This window comes from Ailuropoda melanoleuca, chromosome 3, assembly GCF_002007445.2.
Source record: "Ailuropoda melanoleuca isolate Jingjing chromosome 3, ASM200744v2, whole genome shotgun sequence".
NCBI lineage: Eukaryota > Metazoa > Chordata > Mammalia > Carnivora > Ursidae > Ailuropoda > Ailuropoda melanoleuca.
In genome coordinates, this window is record NC_048220.1 from 118,812,981 (window position 1) to 118,829,910 (window position 16,930).

Consider the following 16,930-nt stretch of genomic DNA (forward strand, 5'->3'; position numbering starts at 1 on the left):
GATCATTTACCTACCAATTTTCTTAAGTAACTTTTAGCATTACTACCACCTCACCCACACTTAAAAAAAAATAAGTGAAGCAATAAAATATTTTTTCTGCCAGACATGAAATATCTATCTAACAAAATGAAAGGAAGTCCTCCTCACCTTTCCCCAATATATCAAAATTCAAAGGTATAAAATGACTTATTAGGAATGCTAAATCATGATCTTAGTAAACTAAAGATTTAAATAAAACTTAAACCAAACAGAAAACAGCATAATACATTCATAAAAGCAGTTTGCAGAGAGTAAACTAAGGATTTATATAATCACTTAAATAGTTCCTGTTAGACACTATAATTCACCCTAAGGTATTAACTTCCTCTATGGGGCTTTTGAATAGCCCACTTATAGAAATGTAAGATCTTACTTTGAATCAATAAAATGAAATGCAATACTAATATAAGAATACCTGAAGAAAGTACTTAACTAACATTTATCTGCATAATTTTAATCCTTTATCTCAATACCTGTTTTAAAATTCGTTCTATAGACCCTTGATCCATTTTGCTTGTAACAGCATCTTTCCTTAATCGTGCAGCAACAGTTCCAAGGTAATCAAGAGACGCCACTCTTAAAGCCATCTCTGTTGACTTGTTACTGAATTGGTGAACCTAAACATAACAATAATTTTAACTTAATCAATTTATAAAATTTTAATAGCAATTTACCATATAAATTCTGAATCTATGTTGTATTATTTGAAATTTAAACATTTTTTTTGCTTGTGATACTGTTCCATAAGAAACTGCCTTTGACAATTTCTGGAATCTGAACATTTTCATTAAAAAAAAAGTATGGATTAAACCTCCCTAAGAACACAGTCATTTTCTTTAAATGTAGGCCTAACTGCTTACTTGTGAAAAATGGGATATTGCTGAATAAGAATTTCTTACGCTGGAATTCTAATGCCTATGAAATATCTTGGTTTCAGAATAGTATTGATACATTTTCTGGTTCACAAAATGTAAGGTCCCAAAAGCTTTGTAACAATCTGCATTGCACAAGTTTAAATATACTTTAAAAATAAAAAGAGAAATCATAACATTTCTTTGCATTTTCCTATTGTATTACATGAGAACTAGAAAGTGTCATGTTTTTAAAATACTCTTAACGATGACAAAGTGTTCATGTTAATCAGTTTCATGCTTTGAAATTAACTGCAGTAACTTATGACTGTTGAGATGCTTTTAACTAACAATATAGCACTTCCAAACCAAAGAAAAAAGTTTTTAAAGCACTGTTATCTTATGTAATGAAATGAAAGCACCAAAATCACAAGATTTCAAAGTTTTCTACAAAGTACTGACAATACTGTGTACAGTTATGCACATGCAAAAGTAAAGATGCAATGGTCATATTTCCTTACACATTTTTAAAGAATTCATCATCTGTGAATCAGAGTACATCCTCATTATGTTGTCTTCTAGTAATCTAATAATCTTTAAATGCTATACTCTTACCAACAGTCTCCCTAACAAACTAAGGAGTAGTTCAGCAGCTGGCCATTCAGGCTTATTGACTGTTGAAAGAAGGTCTTGAACAAAATTTTCAAATAGTGGTCTGTAATCTTCTTCACCTTGCTTACTACCACATCTGTTCGAAGATAAATAGTGAAAAGGCTGTGAATTTTAGGTGACATGTCCACCAACATGATTGAAATTTTGTTAACTAAGTTTTCTCTTCCCCATATCTAATGTATCTAATTAATACATTAAATATAACATGGCATAAAATGAATCTATTTCTCAAATTTCATTCTTCCCCCTGCTAGGGAATTCGTTTATTGCCTAGTACAAACACTACTTTCCAGCAAGTACACCACATTTTTAAAAATGACCACTCCTTCTCTTAGATTACCACAAATTCTTATGAAGGCTGACTAAACCTCTCTCTACAAACTTTCCCAATTAGAACTCGCAAAATTTACTGAAGAAAAATTACAGAATTTCAATCTAGTACTTCAACTTGTAGAGTCAAACATATAAGTAAGTTCCCAAGATTTTAATATTTCAAATGCCTCATTTTAAAGATTAGGGAGACCAAGGACCAAGGTGACATATTCAAGATTTAGGTTATGGAGGAAATTAGATTAACCATTTACCTAAAATAAGTGAATTATTTTCTATACTGCAGAAATAAAAATCAGAGTATGATGTTAGTTTTGCTCACTTTTTAAGGAAGATGGAAAGGAAGTTTTGGGCTGTTCTCATGGCTGTTTCATAAGAGTTGGTAATGACAACATCTTGGTCAACCTAGATTGAGAAAAATGAATTTACATAGATAAAAGAAATAATAGAAAAATAAGTTTGTTGCTACTGTCATATTATTACTGAAAAGGGGTGACACATTTAAACAATAAGAAGTTAATGGGGCACCTGGGTGGCTCAGACAGTTAAGCATCAACTCTTGATTTCTCAGGGTCATGAGATCAAGCACTGTTATGGGAATGGAGTCTGCTTAAGCTTCCTCTCTCCCTCCCTCTGCCTCTCCCCCTCTTACCTCTCTAAAAAAAGAAGCTTAAACTATTCTTTTTATATATAAAGACAGAAGCTACAATTAGTAAACACATTTCAATACTTTGTAAAAACTAAATAAAAATATTGAGTTCATTTTAGTTTATTAAAATATGAAAGAGTAACATGTGGTTAGCAAATGCAGTATCAATAATTTCTTATGATCTAGGTCAGAAGATGAAGAAATTGATTGAAAATACAAAAAGAATTTAGAAAAAGCCATTTCAAGTTCAAAGTTTAGGAAATGCTGCAATACAATACAAAAGAAAATTTAATTCCTTCATGAGAAATTTCAAGATTAAGCTATAAACAGTCAATTCAAAGTTTTGGAAACCCAAAGGTGAATAAATATATGAAAAAGCTCACTAGTTACCAGGAAAATGCAAAATAGAACATGGTATCATTTCAGACTGACTAGACTAGGCAAAATCTAAAAGAAAGAAAGTAAGCTAGAATACGACTTTTTTGAGCAAACTGACAAGTTCTAGTAAAGTTAAAAATACACGTACACAAAAAAATACATGTACACTATGATTTTAATATTCTACTTCTAAGCGTACCTAGAGAAACTCCTAAGTCGTGATATAGTTATATGCCAGAGAATCTGGTATTAGTTATTATGTACTAAAAACAACGTTGACTGAAAAAAATAGCTATAAATATGTCACTATATCATTTACATAAGTTTAAAAAATTCTACGTCAAATGTATGCAAATAAATAAATAAATAAATAAATGGAGGGAGATAAACATTCTCGTGATACCTGCCACCAAAGATAAGGAAGGAAAGATTGGAGGGAAAAAAATGAGATTGGGACAGTGACCTCAAATTTTTGATAGGCATTTTTCAGTTATTTACTTAATTATATACTACTATACACATACACAAAATTATGAAAAAACACAAGAGAGAAACAAAATCATTCCTGTTTCTTTTTAACCTTTAATAATACTATAAGAACCTGGAAAAATTGTAAGCTTTGATGGGTAAAAGCTACAAAACCAAAAGCAAATCTTATAGTTACTCAACAGTGAGGCATAAACTCATCTTCTTTTTTTTTTTTTTTTTTTAAAGATTTTATTTATTTATTTNCGAGAGAGGGAACACAAGCAGGGGGAGTGGGAGAGGAAGAAGCAGGCTCACAGCAGAGGAGCCTGACGTGGGGCCTCGATCCCATAACGCCGGGATCACGCCCTGAGCCGAAGGCAGACGCTTAACCGCTGTGCCACCCAGGCGCCCCATAAACTCATCTTCTGCATGAGAATTACATTAATTATATTACAATTATGTTACGCAGTAGTACAGATATCACATATTATAATATTCACTTGCACATTCACTATCTAACTTCAGACTTAGTGGTTGGTATGAAAGGCTTGTTAGCTATTATCATTCTCATTTTATAGCTGAAGAAACAAACCTCGGATTAAAATGATCCGTATGTCTCATGACAAAATAGTCAGTACCAGAACTCATGTTTCCTAAAAATTAGTCTAGTGCTCTACAAGGATCCTAAAGACCAGCCATAAAGCCCTAATTAAGAACTTCAGGAGCTTCTTCCTATAAAAGTACAAAGTTATAAAAGATTCCTTACTTTTTTATTTGAGTCCTCTTCTGAATTGGAGTCCTTCTCTGATGATGGTAAGTGTACAACACACTGAATTAGTTGTAAAACCAGGGCTGTAACCATCTGAATATACATGGGCTCTCCATCCATATCACTACTATTTAACCTTTAATGGAGAAGAAAATATTTAAATCATACAAAGAATGAAGAGAATTTCACTCTACATGTTATCTATCATCTGAAAATTTCAGGATGCTTTACTAACATTTCTAGGCATTATCTTTAGTGCTTGTAATAGTGTCCTTAAGTCTAATTATTTTTAATAAATTAGAAAAAGTACCAATTCGATGTCTATACATACTTAGAAAATTAAAATAGTCAAATAGTCAAAGGAAAATGCAATATTTAATACAAATTTCTATACTCTATATGCACTGCAGACAAAGATTTATACATGAAAAATATCAAATGATTTTTAAAATGAGGAAATTGTCTTCTAGATTTCCAAATGCCCATAAATTCTGGTATTCATTTTCTTATTAAAATCTGCTACACAGTCAGCTCTTGATCATCTGTGCTAGGCTATGAGGGCAGTGGCACAGAATATAAAAAACCAAATTTAAATCTTTAATTCTAAAGATACTGTAAAGGTGTAAGAATTTTCTTATATGCTGATAGCTTTTCTTCAGGTTTAATAGACTATATACAATTAGTCCAAAAAATTAAGGTAAAAATAATTATTTTACATAAGACAGCCTTCAAAGCAATCTCAATATAACCCTATATACCAGGTCAACACACTTAATACTTAGGATATTATAATAGTTATGATAATGATGATGATTCCCTATGACAACAAAGACAATAATGCTAACTACATCAGTGGATAACATTTCTTTGTTACCCTGTGCTTAGTGATTTAAGAGCATTTAATCTCCATGTCTATTCTCCATACTGCTGCCAGAGTAATCTTCAAGCTTTTAAAAATACTATTTAATGACTTCCTACTGTATAAAGGATTAAATCCAAGTTCCTTAGTATGACTTATAAAACACTTAAATTGTCTTTGACTTTTTCAAGCCATATTTCCTATCATGGCTTAATCAGGGATGATTGTGCCCCTCAGGGGACATCTGCCAGTGTCTGGAGAAAATTTTGGTTGTCACAACTGGAAGGGGGTGGGTAGGTGGTTCTCTTGTCATCTAGGAGTTATAGGTCAGGGATGCTGCTAAGCATCTTACCATGTACAGAGCAGTCTTCCACAACAAAGTATTAACTGCCCAAAATGTCAACAGCATCATGACTGAAAAACCCCAGATCTTTACACCTGAGAATCAATGAACTTCTTTAAGTCCCTCAAATGCACACTGCTTTTTCACATATCTAAGCTATTCTTCATGCTGCTCTGACTGAATTGCCTCTCTTTTATTTGATCACTAAAATAAAAATCACAGATGATAAGGAATAAATTTATAAGGACTACAATACAATGTAATTCTTCACTGTACTTAGACTTTGCTATAATTAGTTACCTGAAGTTCCTCAAACTCCTCTTGCTGGTTGGTAATCTTGCAAGTGAAGTAAAAATTTCTTCCAAAATTAACTGCCTATGTTTTTCATATCTTGAGAATACCTATTTAGTAATTATAAAATTTCAAATTTAGTTTATTATAACTATTTGAAAACAAAAATGATATATCACATGATAAAAAATATCACCTGCCATTTACAATGAAAACATTTTCAACATCCTCAGTGACAGTGACTTAATTTACACAACTTTTTCACCATTAATTACAACATTCTTGTAGAAGCTAGAGGTATACTAGTTTCATTTAGAGGAGTATACTATTGTGGAGATGGAAAGACAAAATTTAAATGATTTTAAACAATTCTGGTTTAATTGTAGATATTAAAGAATTATTAACTGAAATATTTTTTTTAAAGTTAGAGGGGAAAAATAAGACAAAATAAGAGAGGAAGACAAACCATCACAGGAAACAAACAGGGTTGCTGGAGGGGAGAAGGGTGGAGGGATGGGGTAACTGGGTGATGGACATTAAGGAGGCACATGATGTAATGAGCACTGGGTATTATCTAAGACTGATGAATCACTGAACTCTATCTCTGAAACTAATTAATACATTCTATGTTAATTAATTGAATTTAAATAAAATAAAAATTTAGAAGAGTTTAAAATATAAGGCACACAAAAATAGTCCTTATGCTGAAATAAATCTATGGAAAACTTCAATCTGCATTAATTTTTGCAAATTTAGATTAAATGATATATTATTTTTCGGGGGGATAACTACAAGTATGAATTTATACTTACTGCAGTGACTAACTTAATGGCACATAACTGTAGTTCACTGACATTTTCCACAAAAAATGGTGTTATTCCCATTGATGATACCTGTACACACAAGAAGTAATCAGTATACATCTCTAGTTGATTTTGGCAACATTTTACCTTAACCAAATTCCAAAATATTCATAAACTTACTGGAAAAAACTGAGAGGGCATTTCGTCTCCCCTCACTAATCATTAGTATCGATCTAATTCTTTCTCTGCTCCTTTCACCCTCAAGCACATTAGTACATATTTTCTTTTCATAGCCACCATTCCTCTGATCTCCACATTTTGGGTTGATAAATGTTACAGTATAAATAAATAATACATTTTGCTACTCTGGATGAAAATATTCTGACATATTTCAAAGGAAGTAATTATTTACCATTCAAAGAATTTAGAGTTTAGAGTTTATACTACATTCACCTATCTTTTGCCCTAAATGTTTTTTTTTTTTTTTAAACTTCCCTGGACTTGTATTTCTCATTATATATATATATTCTGAATGGAAAAATTAACACAGTGCTGGCATTACTACTGAGCAAGGTTATACTGAACTCAGTTAGACCCTCTATTCTTGTATCATTTGGTCTAGAAATGTAACAAAATGCTTAAAAAAAAAAAAAAACTTACCTGAAGAATTGTTGTGTCTGTAAGAAGCTGTATCTCTAGCAATTCTGATAAGCTGCTAACAATGTCACAAACTTTATTATAAAGCATTACTATTACTCTCTGCTTATGGGTAGAACATTTAGCCCGTTTTGCCTTTGAACTTAACAAACCTCCTAAAATGAAAGAAAAATTTCAAACAAGTAATTTATCAACTTTTAATAGTTTTTAATAAACAGTAATAAAACTTTTCTGAATTAAGGGAACACTTTTTCTGGGGGCGTGCTATATAAAAGTATAAGCTGGCAAATAAAGCTGGTTATTTATTAAAACAAAATTATTCTCTAGGGATATTCAGATAGCAAGTAATCATTCTTGTAACAGATACTCTATGGCACATTCCAGTAGATACTAAATTCTTGTAAAATATGTATCTTCTTCTCTTTTTTCTCATTGATGCAGGGCAGTAAGATTTCATTTCCCTTTAAATTAACTTGCGATTATTAAACAATAAGTAATTAACTGTAGATTATTCATAAACCAAGTATGTCCCCCTCTTGTTAAATGTACACGTTAACTATTTCACTGTTCATTTATTTATAAAAGTTATAAATAAGAGAAAGATCATACATCTTCAATCAATCCATTTTGTGGATAACTAATATTCTGCATAAAATTAAGGTGAAGTGATAAATAGAACCAGAAGTTAATATCATCTGGAATTTTCCCTGACCAGTAGAAATTACTTCCATTGTATGTAAATATTTGCTAAAGAAATTATACTTGAACAAGTACTGGATTAACTAAAAGTTCTATACCCTAGTCAAATCAAAGCCAGTATTTATTACAATTTATATGATCTAGTAATTTTTGTGCCATTTTAAGTTATTGCATTCTGACCTGTCTAACATAAAATTATATAACAGATAACTTTGACATAATACTAAAAACTATCAATATAAAAGGCAAACTAACCTCCGTGAGGATCTAATCTGTAAACAGGATCATACTGAGGATAGAGTGTATTCTGCAAATGAAATTTAGTGTATTGTATAACTCTTTCAATTACATCCTCAATATATACAGCTTTTGGCATGTTAGGGGATGTCATAATATTGATAGTTGTAAGACAGGCATCTGCTGATTTTGTAACTCTCTCCATAATAAGGTCTCTCCATAATCTTTCTTCTTCTTCAGTATCGTTATTCTATAAAACAGCACATTGTTAATGAAATGGAAATAAACACACTTATAGGTTAAAATATTAAAAAATTATGATGTATTTGATTTTCATGGTAAGTGTTCCGATGTATGTACATTTTTTTAAAAAGTAAGCTCTATGCCCAATGTGGTGCTTGAACTCATGAGCCCAAGGATAAAGAGCCATGTGCTCTACTGACTGAGCCAGCCAGGCGCCCCAGTGCACGTACAAGTATGTTCATGAACATCAGGAATGAAGTACAAATACTAATGTTACTTTAAGATTTTTGTTTCAAAGTTTTCAAACATAATATACTCTATCTTCTCTGGAAAACAGGGGGCAGGTTCCTTAAAAACTTAAAAATTGAGCTACCCTATGATCCAGCCATTGCACTACTGGGTATTTACCCCAAAGATACAGATGTAGTGAAGAGAAGGGCCATATGCACCCCAATGTTCATAGCAGCAGTGTCCACAATAGCCAAATTGTGAAAGGAGCCGAGATGCCCTTCAACAGATGACTGGATTAAGAAGTATACAATGGAATACTACTCAGCTATCAAAAAGAACGATTTCTCAACATTTGGTGCAACATGGACGGCACTGGAGGAGATAATGCTAAGTGAAATAAGTCAAGCAGAAAGACAATTATCATATGGTTTCTCTCATCTATGGAACATAAGAACTAGGAAGATCGGTAGGAGAAGAAAGGGATAAAGAAAGGGGGGGTAATCAGAAGGGGGAATGAAGCATGAGAGATTATGGACTCTGAGAAACAAACTGAGGGCTTTGGGGGGGTGGGGGAATGGGATAGGCTGGTGATGGGTGGTGGGGAGGGCACATATTGCATGGTGCACTGGGTGTTATACACAACTAATGAATCATCGAACTTTACATCAAAAACCAGGGATGTACTGTATGGTAACTAACATAATATAATAAAAAAAATAAAAAAATAATAATATGCTCTATCTCCTAATTTCGCCACTAGATGACACTCCAATAACAAAATTATAGTATCTTCTATGTACTTTATCCAAACCTAAAGATTTTAGCTGAAGACTATAATTGTATAGAGATAATTCTGTGTTTGGAGTATAAACATGATAGTCACAACTCTGCAAGTTCTGCTTGCTGTTGTGTGAACAAAGCGAAAATTAAAACAACGAATGGGAGAGCTGCATTTAAAAGTGGTAAAATGTTATTGACTTGATCATTCCCAATACTTGTTTTTCAAAAACACAGTATTTTTGAAACAGAGATTAAAAAGTAGTTATTATGCAGACTACTGAAAACATAATTTATTTTCTAAAATGGATAATTCGACAACTGACAGAAGATTGCATTTTAATTTACCTACTAGCAACTTAACATTACAAATGTGAAGGAGTGCTTTTTTTCACTTTGAGAGTGAAAATGCTTCTATCACATGTTTACTTATGAAATACTAACTTTATACTCTAGGAATACTTTCAAATGCATGCTATTCAAAGCTTATATATTGGGAAATGAAGCAAATAAAAGCACGATATATGTAAAGCAGAGAAGGGCTTTTTAATCACTAATGCTACAAACTCCATTACTTTTTTCCTAACTCTAAGCTTTCTTCCATTTTACTGCTTACATACCTACTCAAAAAAATAGGGTAGCTTTTCCTTAATATTAAAATCGCTGTATGGAAGAGTCATTTAAGGAGGTTTATCATTCATGTCAAATGTCAAGATTATCTACAACACATTAAATAATGCTACAGCTTCAGGAATTAGAATAATTTCATTAAGACTGAGTCAGGGGGCGCCTGGGTGGCACAGGGGCGCCTGGGTGGCACAGCGGTTAAGCGTCTGCCTTCGGCTCAGGGCGTGATCCCGGCGTTATGGGATCGAGCCCCACATCAGGCTCTCCGCTAGGGGCCTGCTTCTTCCTCTTCCACTCCCCCTGCTTGTGTTCCCTCTCTCGCTGGCTGTCTCTATGTCTGTCGAATAAATAAATAAAAATCTTTAAAAAAAAAAAAAAAAAGACTGAGTCAGCCAGCTCTCCAGAACTCTAGATTCTTGAGATTTATTACAATTTCTTGTCAAAGTGTTTCAAATAAATCCTTAGTCTACCATCTGTAGACTAAGGATGTAGTAGATTGCCACTACGGGTTTCTCTAAGCCCTTTGTTTCTGATTCGAAAACTAATTTAAAAAGGCCATTGGAAAAATATAGATATGTTTAAGAAACCAAAGAAATACAACCTGAGTGGTATTTTTCTACATTTTTTATTCCATGTAAATCAGTTAGCAATCCTGTGGCTTCAGCAAACTCAAGAACATTTCTCTCATAAGATCCAGTGCATGTACTAAATATATATAGTATATATGCAAATATGAGAATGGAAATTCATATATCAAAAGGGTTAATAGTAGTTATTGCTAGATGAGAATACGGACCTTTTTGAGCTTGTGTTTTGGAAATTTCTGCAATAAAGAAAATTCAGTAACTTAAAACGTTCCCAAATTCTTACCTCATATTAAATGCCCATAAGTATTAGAGTTTGTATTCATTAATGGTAGAGCTATCAAGATCAATTTGAATATACATATGATTCTGAAAGTCTGCTACAATGCTAAGAAGGTAGATTCCAGGCAATTTCCTTTTATCAGTTTATAAACCATTACATTATGTTGCTACTGTTTTTGACATAAAGGTACTAAAATACATTAACGGTTGCTGTTAATGTTTATTGAGAATATGTGGAGACACTGTTAAACACTTTACATGAATTAATTTATTTAATCCTTTCAATGACCATCTGAACTGGGTATAAAAATGGTATGGGGTGCCTGGGTGGCTCAGTTGGTTAAGCGTCTGCCTTTGGCTCAGGTAATGATCTCAGGGTCCTGGGGGATCAAGCCCCAGGGTGGGCTCCCTGCTCAGCAGCGAGTCTGCTTCTCCCTCTCCTTCTGCCCCTCCCCCCACTCGTGTGCACTCTCTCCTGCAAATAAATAAAATCTAAAAAAAAAAAAAAAAAAAAAAAAAGGTATATTAGGATATACTGTTTTAGAATATGTTAAGAAAGCAGTATAAGGTTTGTAACTATTTAATTCTCCAGGAAGGTCACGAAAAAGAATTACTATCATTTCATAAATGAAAAAATATTTTAAACACGATCATACACAAGGAAGAGGATAATGGAAAATTAAAGAACAGTCCCGTAAACTGAAAAGAATTTACGTCTGTTGTCTGTTTATGCCAAAGCTGTAAATCAACAATGTAATTTTGAATTACTAAAAGTGTTATTTAGTAGCACTGCTAATGAATTTGTTGTAACAAGCTCAAATAAATGAAATTTGAGATTTCCCCTAAAAATCAGAGTTCTTTTGAAAAAAAAAAAAAAAACTTGTATCTTAACAGTAAAGGTAAAATTAACAATATGGATCTTGAACTTACATGGTTTAACAAAGTGGAAAGCTTTGACCCATCTTGAATATTCTTCTCCAAGATATTTAGGACTTTCACAGTTTTGTCAGTGGAAAGCTAAAATAGCAACATATATGTATATATATATATATAGATACAGGTATTTTAATCAATCATTGATAAAAGTGATAAATTATTCAAGAAACATGTACAATTATCACCTTTGGGATATGGAATATATATAATTACCACCCGCTTAAAGAGTTGGAAAAGAAAATTTTCCCACTTAAAATTCTCAACTTAAAACTGAATTATGTAGAGAATTAATCACTTGTTTCTGAAAGAAAAGCAAACACAGAATGGGCACATATGCACACTACTTGCTCAATTCTTACCATATAGCTAGTCAAGATTTAGTTTGTTCTGATGCCTGGCTCCCTGTACTTGTGGCAGTGATATTGAACATGCATATGAATACACACACAAACACACACTCTCTCTCTCTCAAGTTTTCATCTGTTGATTTAATTATAATATGGTTTCCACACTATAGTGTTATTCACAGGTATCTTAAAATTCAAGGTGGCATTATGAATAAAGCATAAAACTATAAATGATAAAAGTTACAAATGTAAAATAACACGGTTTTCCCCCCAAAAGCTTTCTTATTTTAAAAAACATCTATTCCATTTCTTACAAAGGATAATTTCTCTACCTAAAAAATTAGTAGCTGATTTAAAGGTTCTGCTAGGAGGCAACTGTTATTCATATTCTCCTGACTGAACAGTTCTCCTTTTAGACTCCTAGCATGCCACTAGGACTCTCAACCAAATCTGCCAGAAGAGTCAAATGGAAGGATCAATAGAGTAACTGACATAAAGTACATTTTGATTATGCTGGAGTACAGAAACAAGTTCCCCCAAATACTGCTTTAGATAATTTCAAAACAGATTACTGAGACTTTTGGTAAACTTTCTATACTTTGAAAATACTCAGCAAACTCACCTTGTGAAACTGAAATATTAGCTATATATAATTATGGAATTTATGAAATAAAACCTACGACTGGCAGTGTCACCTCAGAGAACTGATGCCATTTTCCTACATGAAAAATAAATCAATATATCCCTCACTGCACATAGTAATATTATTGTGAACTAATAGCACATTAATTATTGGTTAACTATGTGATATGTCTGGCTTTAAAAATCAAATTCATAGAAATCTTTGTGCACTGTTGGTGATAATGTAAAACGGTGCACCTATTATAGAAAACAGTATGGTGGGTCCTCAAAAGCCTAAAAATAGAACCACCTTAAGATTCATCAATTCCACTTCTGGGAATATATCTGAAGGAAAAGAAAATGCTAACTTAAGAAGATACATGCACACCCATGTTCACTGCATGATTATTAACAATAGCCAAGACATGAAAGCATCCAAAGTGTCCACTGATGGATGAATGGACAAAGAAAATAAAATGTGTGTGTGTGTACACGCGTGTATACATATGTATATATGTATATATACACAATGTTAATGAAATATCTTGCCATAAGAAAAGGAAGTCTTGCCACCTGTGACCTCATGATTGGTCCTTGAGGGCATTATGCTAAGAGTAATAAATCCGACAACGACAAATGCCATATAATCTCACTTATATGTGGAATCTAAAACTACTACCAACAACCAACCAACCAAACACACAGACACACAGAACAGATGGGTGGTTGCCACAGGGGTTGGGGATGGGGGCTAAGGTAGGTGAAGATGGTCAAAAGGTACTATTATAAGATAAATAAGTCCTTGGGATATAATGTACAGCATGGTGACTACAGTTAATACAATCCTGCATATCTGAAAGTTCCTAAGAGAGTAGAACTTAAAAGTTCTCATCACAGAAAAAAAAAATTGTAACTATGTGTGATGATGGATGTTAACTAGATTTACTGTTGTGATCATTTTGCAATATATACAAATATCGACTGGTTAAATGGTAAACATGAAACATAATATCAATTATATCTCAATAAAAAATCTAAATTCATGGCACATTTATTACTTAGAATACAGAAAATATATAAACAAAAAATGAATAACTGATTATCTTTTAACTTGGTAAAAACATCAAAATATTTTCTAGTCTACTTAAAAATTATAAAATTGAAAAAACAGAGTTTAAGATGTTTAGAGTAAACTCCACAGGTAAACACTCTTTTATTCACTCTCTTACTTATTCTTGAAGAATAAAACATTACCTTCATATTATAGACTAGGAAATTGGGAGACTTAGAGTAGATAATTCTATACAACAGGGAGGCTGCCTTGGTTAGAAGAGGAGGGAGGATTTGTCTTGAAATTGTATTTGCACAGCAATCATGCAGTAGTTTAGGGAGTAAATGGTGGTTCGTAAAGATTATGGGAAGCCATCCCTTGATGCTGTCACTATTGTCAGAAGTTCTTATCAATGAAAAAATACTCTGCTATTCCATTAGAAGAGAATGAGACTAGCAACAGAGAGCTCACAAGAAAGTCAACTCATGAAAATTATTACAAAGCCTACAGCAATGAGGCTATGTATTTATTACAATTAATGTACTGAGACTGTAGCTTTACACTTTAACCACTCTCAATGACTAAAGCAAACACCAAAAATTTTTTTAGTGTATTTCTACATTGAAATAATCTAAATACCTGAGATAATGAAAAAATTAAACAGTGAAAAAAAATCCAGGCCCATGCAACAGTATGATTTTCTTTAGAATAATTTACAGAATACTTGAGTCTTGTTTTTTAAAAAAAGAAATAATTCAGTTAGACTCTCAGAAGGCAACCATAATTGTTTTGATTATTATTTACTTTATATGTAATCTTCGTAATTTACCTTGAAAACTTTAATTTCAAACATTAGACTTTAAGTAAATATATAAATTTTTCTTTAGTGAGATACCTTATCCATTATACCCATTGCTTTAATTTTAGCAGATTCACTGCCGAGTTCATTAAGCTGATGTTTTCCTAAAAGAAGTTCCTGAGGAATTTCATCATCATCACCTGAAAAACAAAACCAAACCATTTAGGTACAATAAATAGCTCAAAATAGTAAGCTTAGCTTTTTAATAAAATTTCTGGACACACAAACAAATATAAACAAACTAAACAAAAGCAACCTAAGAAGGCTCTGTAAACCTCAAGCAAACCCTGAATGAAGGACAGGGATTAAAATGAGAGTTCTAAGATGGGAGGAGGAGATAGAGCTCTTATCTTCACTACTTTAGATATACTGTTGACCCTTCTCAACCAAGCTCTCTGCCCCCAGAGGCTGACCTGTATGGACTACATCAACAGTCTCCCATGCCCTCTGGCTTCTGTTTGGGTTCAGCTAGTGGGGTGCCCTGTCAGAAGATCAAAGAGAAGGAGAGTAAGGTCAGGGTATTTATATCCCTGACTCCTTCCTTGTAAGATCTCCTCAGGCAGCCTGTGTCCTCTGACCAAAAGGTTACTGCTTTTTTTCAAGAAGTCTACAACATTATTTTCCCTACAGAATGAGTTCTCACAACTTCTCTTTACCCTTTCTTTCTTTTGGAATAGGGATGGTAATAGTTCCATGGCTGCTAACCCCAGATTCTGGCACTATTCTGTCCCCAACTCTGTAACTGGTCTCTTTGTAAATAAGTCCTCCTCAAATTATCCTAATTTGAGAGTGCCATCTGTCTTCCTGTTGGGATCTTAAATGACATGGAAGACAGTTTCTCAGCACACAACTGGTAGGCCAAATAATGGAGAAATGCATTCATGATACTTAGGCAAGTAACTTTCACAAAACAAATACTTAAAAATAAAGGGTAATATAATATAAAGGGTAATATACCTTTTAAGACATTTTCAAATAGGTGGACTCATATCAGAATTATTGTATATTATATGGCTTTTGTAGAAATTAGGCACTAGTGTTTGTACCAGCTGAGAGACTGGTTGAGAGTAGCTCCAAAAACTATAAGCAGTGTTACATTTTTACATTTAAAGATATGATATTTACATATTATTATAAAAGGAATATATGAATATATTAATCCTACTGTATTCTAATTAGATTACTATTTTGTTTTCCACATTAGATTCTGTATTACTTAAAGCCAGGGGCTGGGGTATTTATCTTTGCATCTCTAGCATTTAATATACTGCTGACAGAGAGTATGTATTCAATAAATATTGGCTATAAGAATAAATGAGCAGATGCATGGGTTCCTATTTCTGCATCCTTGCTCGTATTAGTACTCTCCTTATCTAGCACCTACTCACGTCTCATCTGAATAAAGGTTTCTTTAAGTATCACCTACTTTGGTAGCTGCATTCTCAAGATTCCAAAGACAGTATCAATAATACTTGATTATTACACTAAAGTTTTCAGTTTCTTGATAACACAGACTACACTTGAGCGACACCTGTATGTCTCAATCAGTTAAGCGTCTGCCTTCGGTTCCGCCATGATCCCAGGGTCCTGAGATTGAGTCCCACATCAGGCTCCCTGCTCAGCAGGGAGTCTGTCTGTCTCTCTCTCTCAAATAAATAAATAATCTTTAAAACAAAACAAAAAACCAAAAAACACAGACTACACTTGACTCTACAACTAGATAGGTTTCTTGAGAGCACAGACCATGCCTCTGTATCCACTAGAGAACTGGCAGAAAGCTAGACACATAGGTAAGTACATTTATTTAAAACTGACTTTATAGAGGTAAATAAATATATCTTAAAATGATTTTACCAAATGCAGTAAAATCCATATCTTCTAAATTATCCAAAATATTCTCTATTGAGGCTGTGAATCTCTTAAAAGTTGAAGAATCCATCATTTCTACAACAGAGAAAAAAAAAAACTTATCACATTACATGTAGAAAACCGAAGCTGAAGACTATGAACAAAGACAAACTAAAACGTTACCTTCAGGCGTTAGTTTTGGTTCATAAGCTTTCCTCTTCTTCTGTTTTTCTTTTTTCTTCATTTTTCTAGCAACTAAAATAAACATAAAGAAATATTGAAATACAGGAATGACAACTTAAAATATTTCTATTTTTGCTTCTAGTTTCCTCCAAAACATTAAACAATAACCACTGCCATTCCAAACTAAATATATACTGTCTTAATAATTAGGAGTTGTTAATTAACTCACAAAAAGGTATCAAATATTCTTCAAAGTTAAAGACCTAAATTTAAAGAAGCTTATGTAAGAAATCCGT

The 16,930-nt window shown here is 32.8% G+C and overlaps 1 protein-coding gene across 5 annotated transcripts in view; it reads right to left on the reverse strand.

Moving 5' to 3' along the window:
• The window catches only part of NIPBL (NIPBL cohesin loading factor), a 185,028-nt gene that overhangs the window by 46,534 nt on the left and 121,564 nt on the right, over positions 1-16,930 (reverse strand). For all 5 annotated transcript variants that reach the window (XM_034657010.1, XM_002923367.3, XM_011230031.2 and 2 more), the window contains 12 exons: positions 16,635-16,706; positions 16,458-16,547; positions 14,640-14,743; positions 11,720-11,806; positions 8,064-8,295; positions 7,113-7,264; positions 6,462-6,542; positions 5,659-5,759; positions 4,154-4,292; positions 2,215-2,297; positions 1,506-1,638; positions 513-656 (listed from right to left, as the gene is read on the reverse strand). In XM_034657010.1, coding sequence (XP_034512901.1) covers positions 513-656; positions 1,506-1,638; positions 2,215-2,297; positions 4,154-4,292; positions 5,659-5,759; positions 6,462-6,542; positions 7,113-7,264; positions 8,064-8,295; positions 11,720-11,806; positions 14,640-14,743; positions 16,458-16,547; positions 16,635-16,706 — 1,418 coding nt within the window. The remainder of the gene's footprint in view (positions 1-512; positions 657-1,505; positions 1,639-2,214; positions 2,298-4,153; positions 4,293-5,658; positions 5,760-6,461; positions 6,543-7,112; positions 7,265-8,063; positions 8,296-11,719; positions 11,807-14,639; positions 14,744-16,457; positions 16,548-16,634; positions 16,707-16,930) is intronic.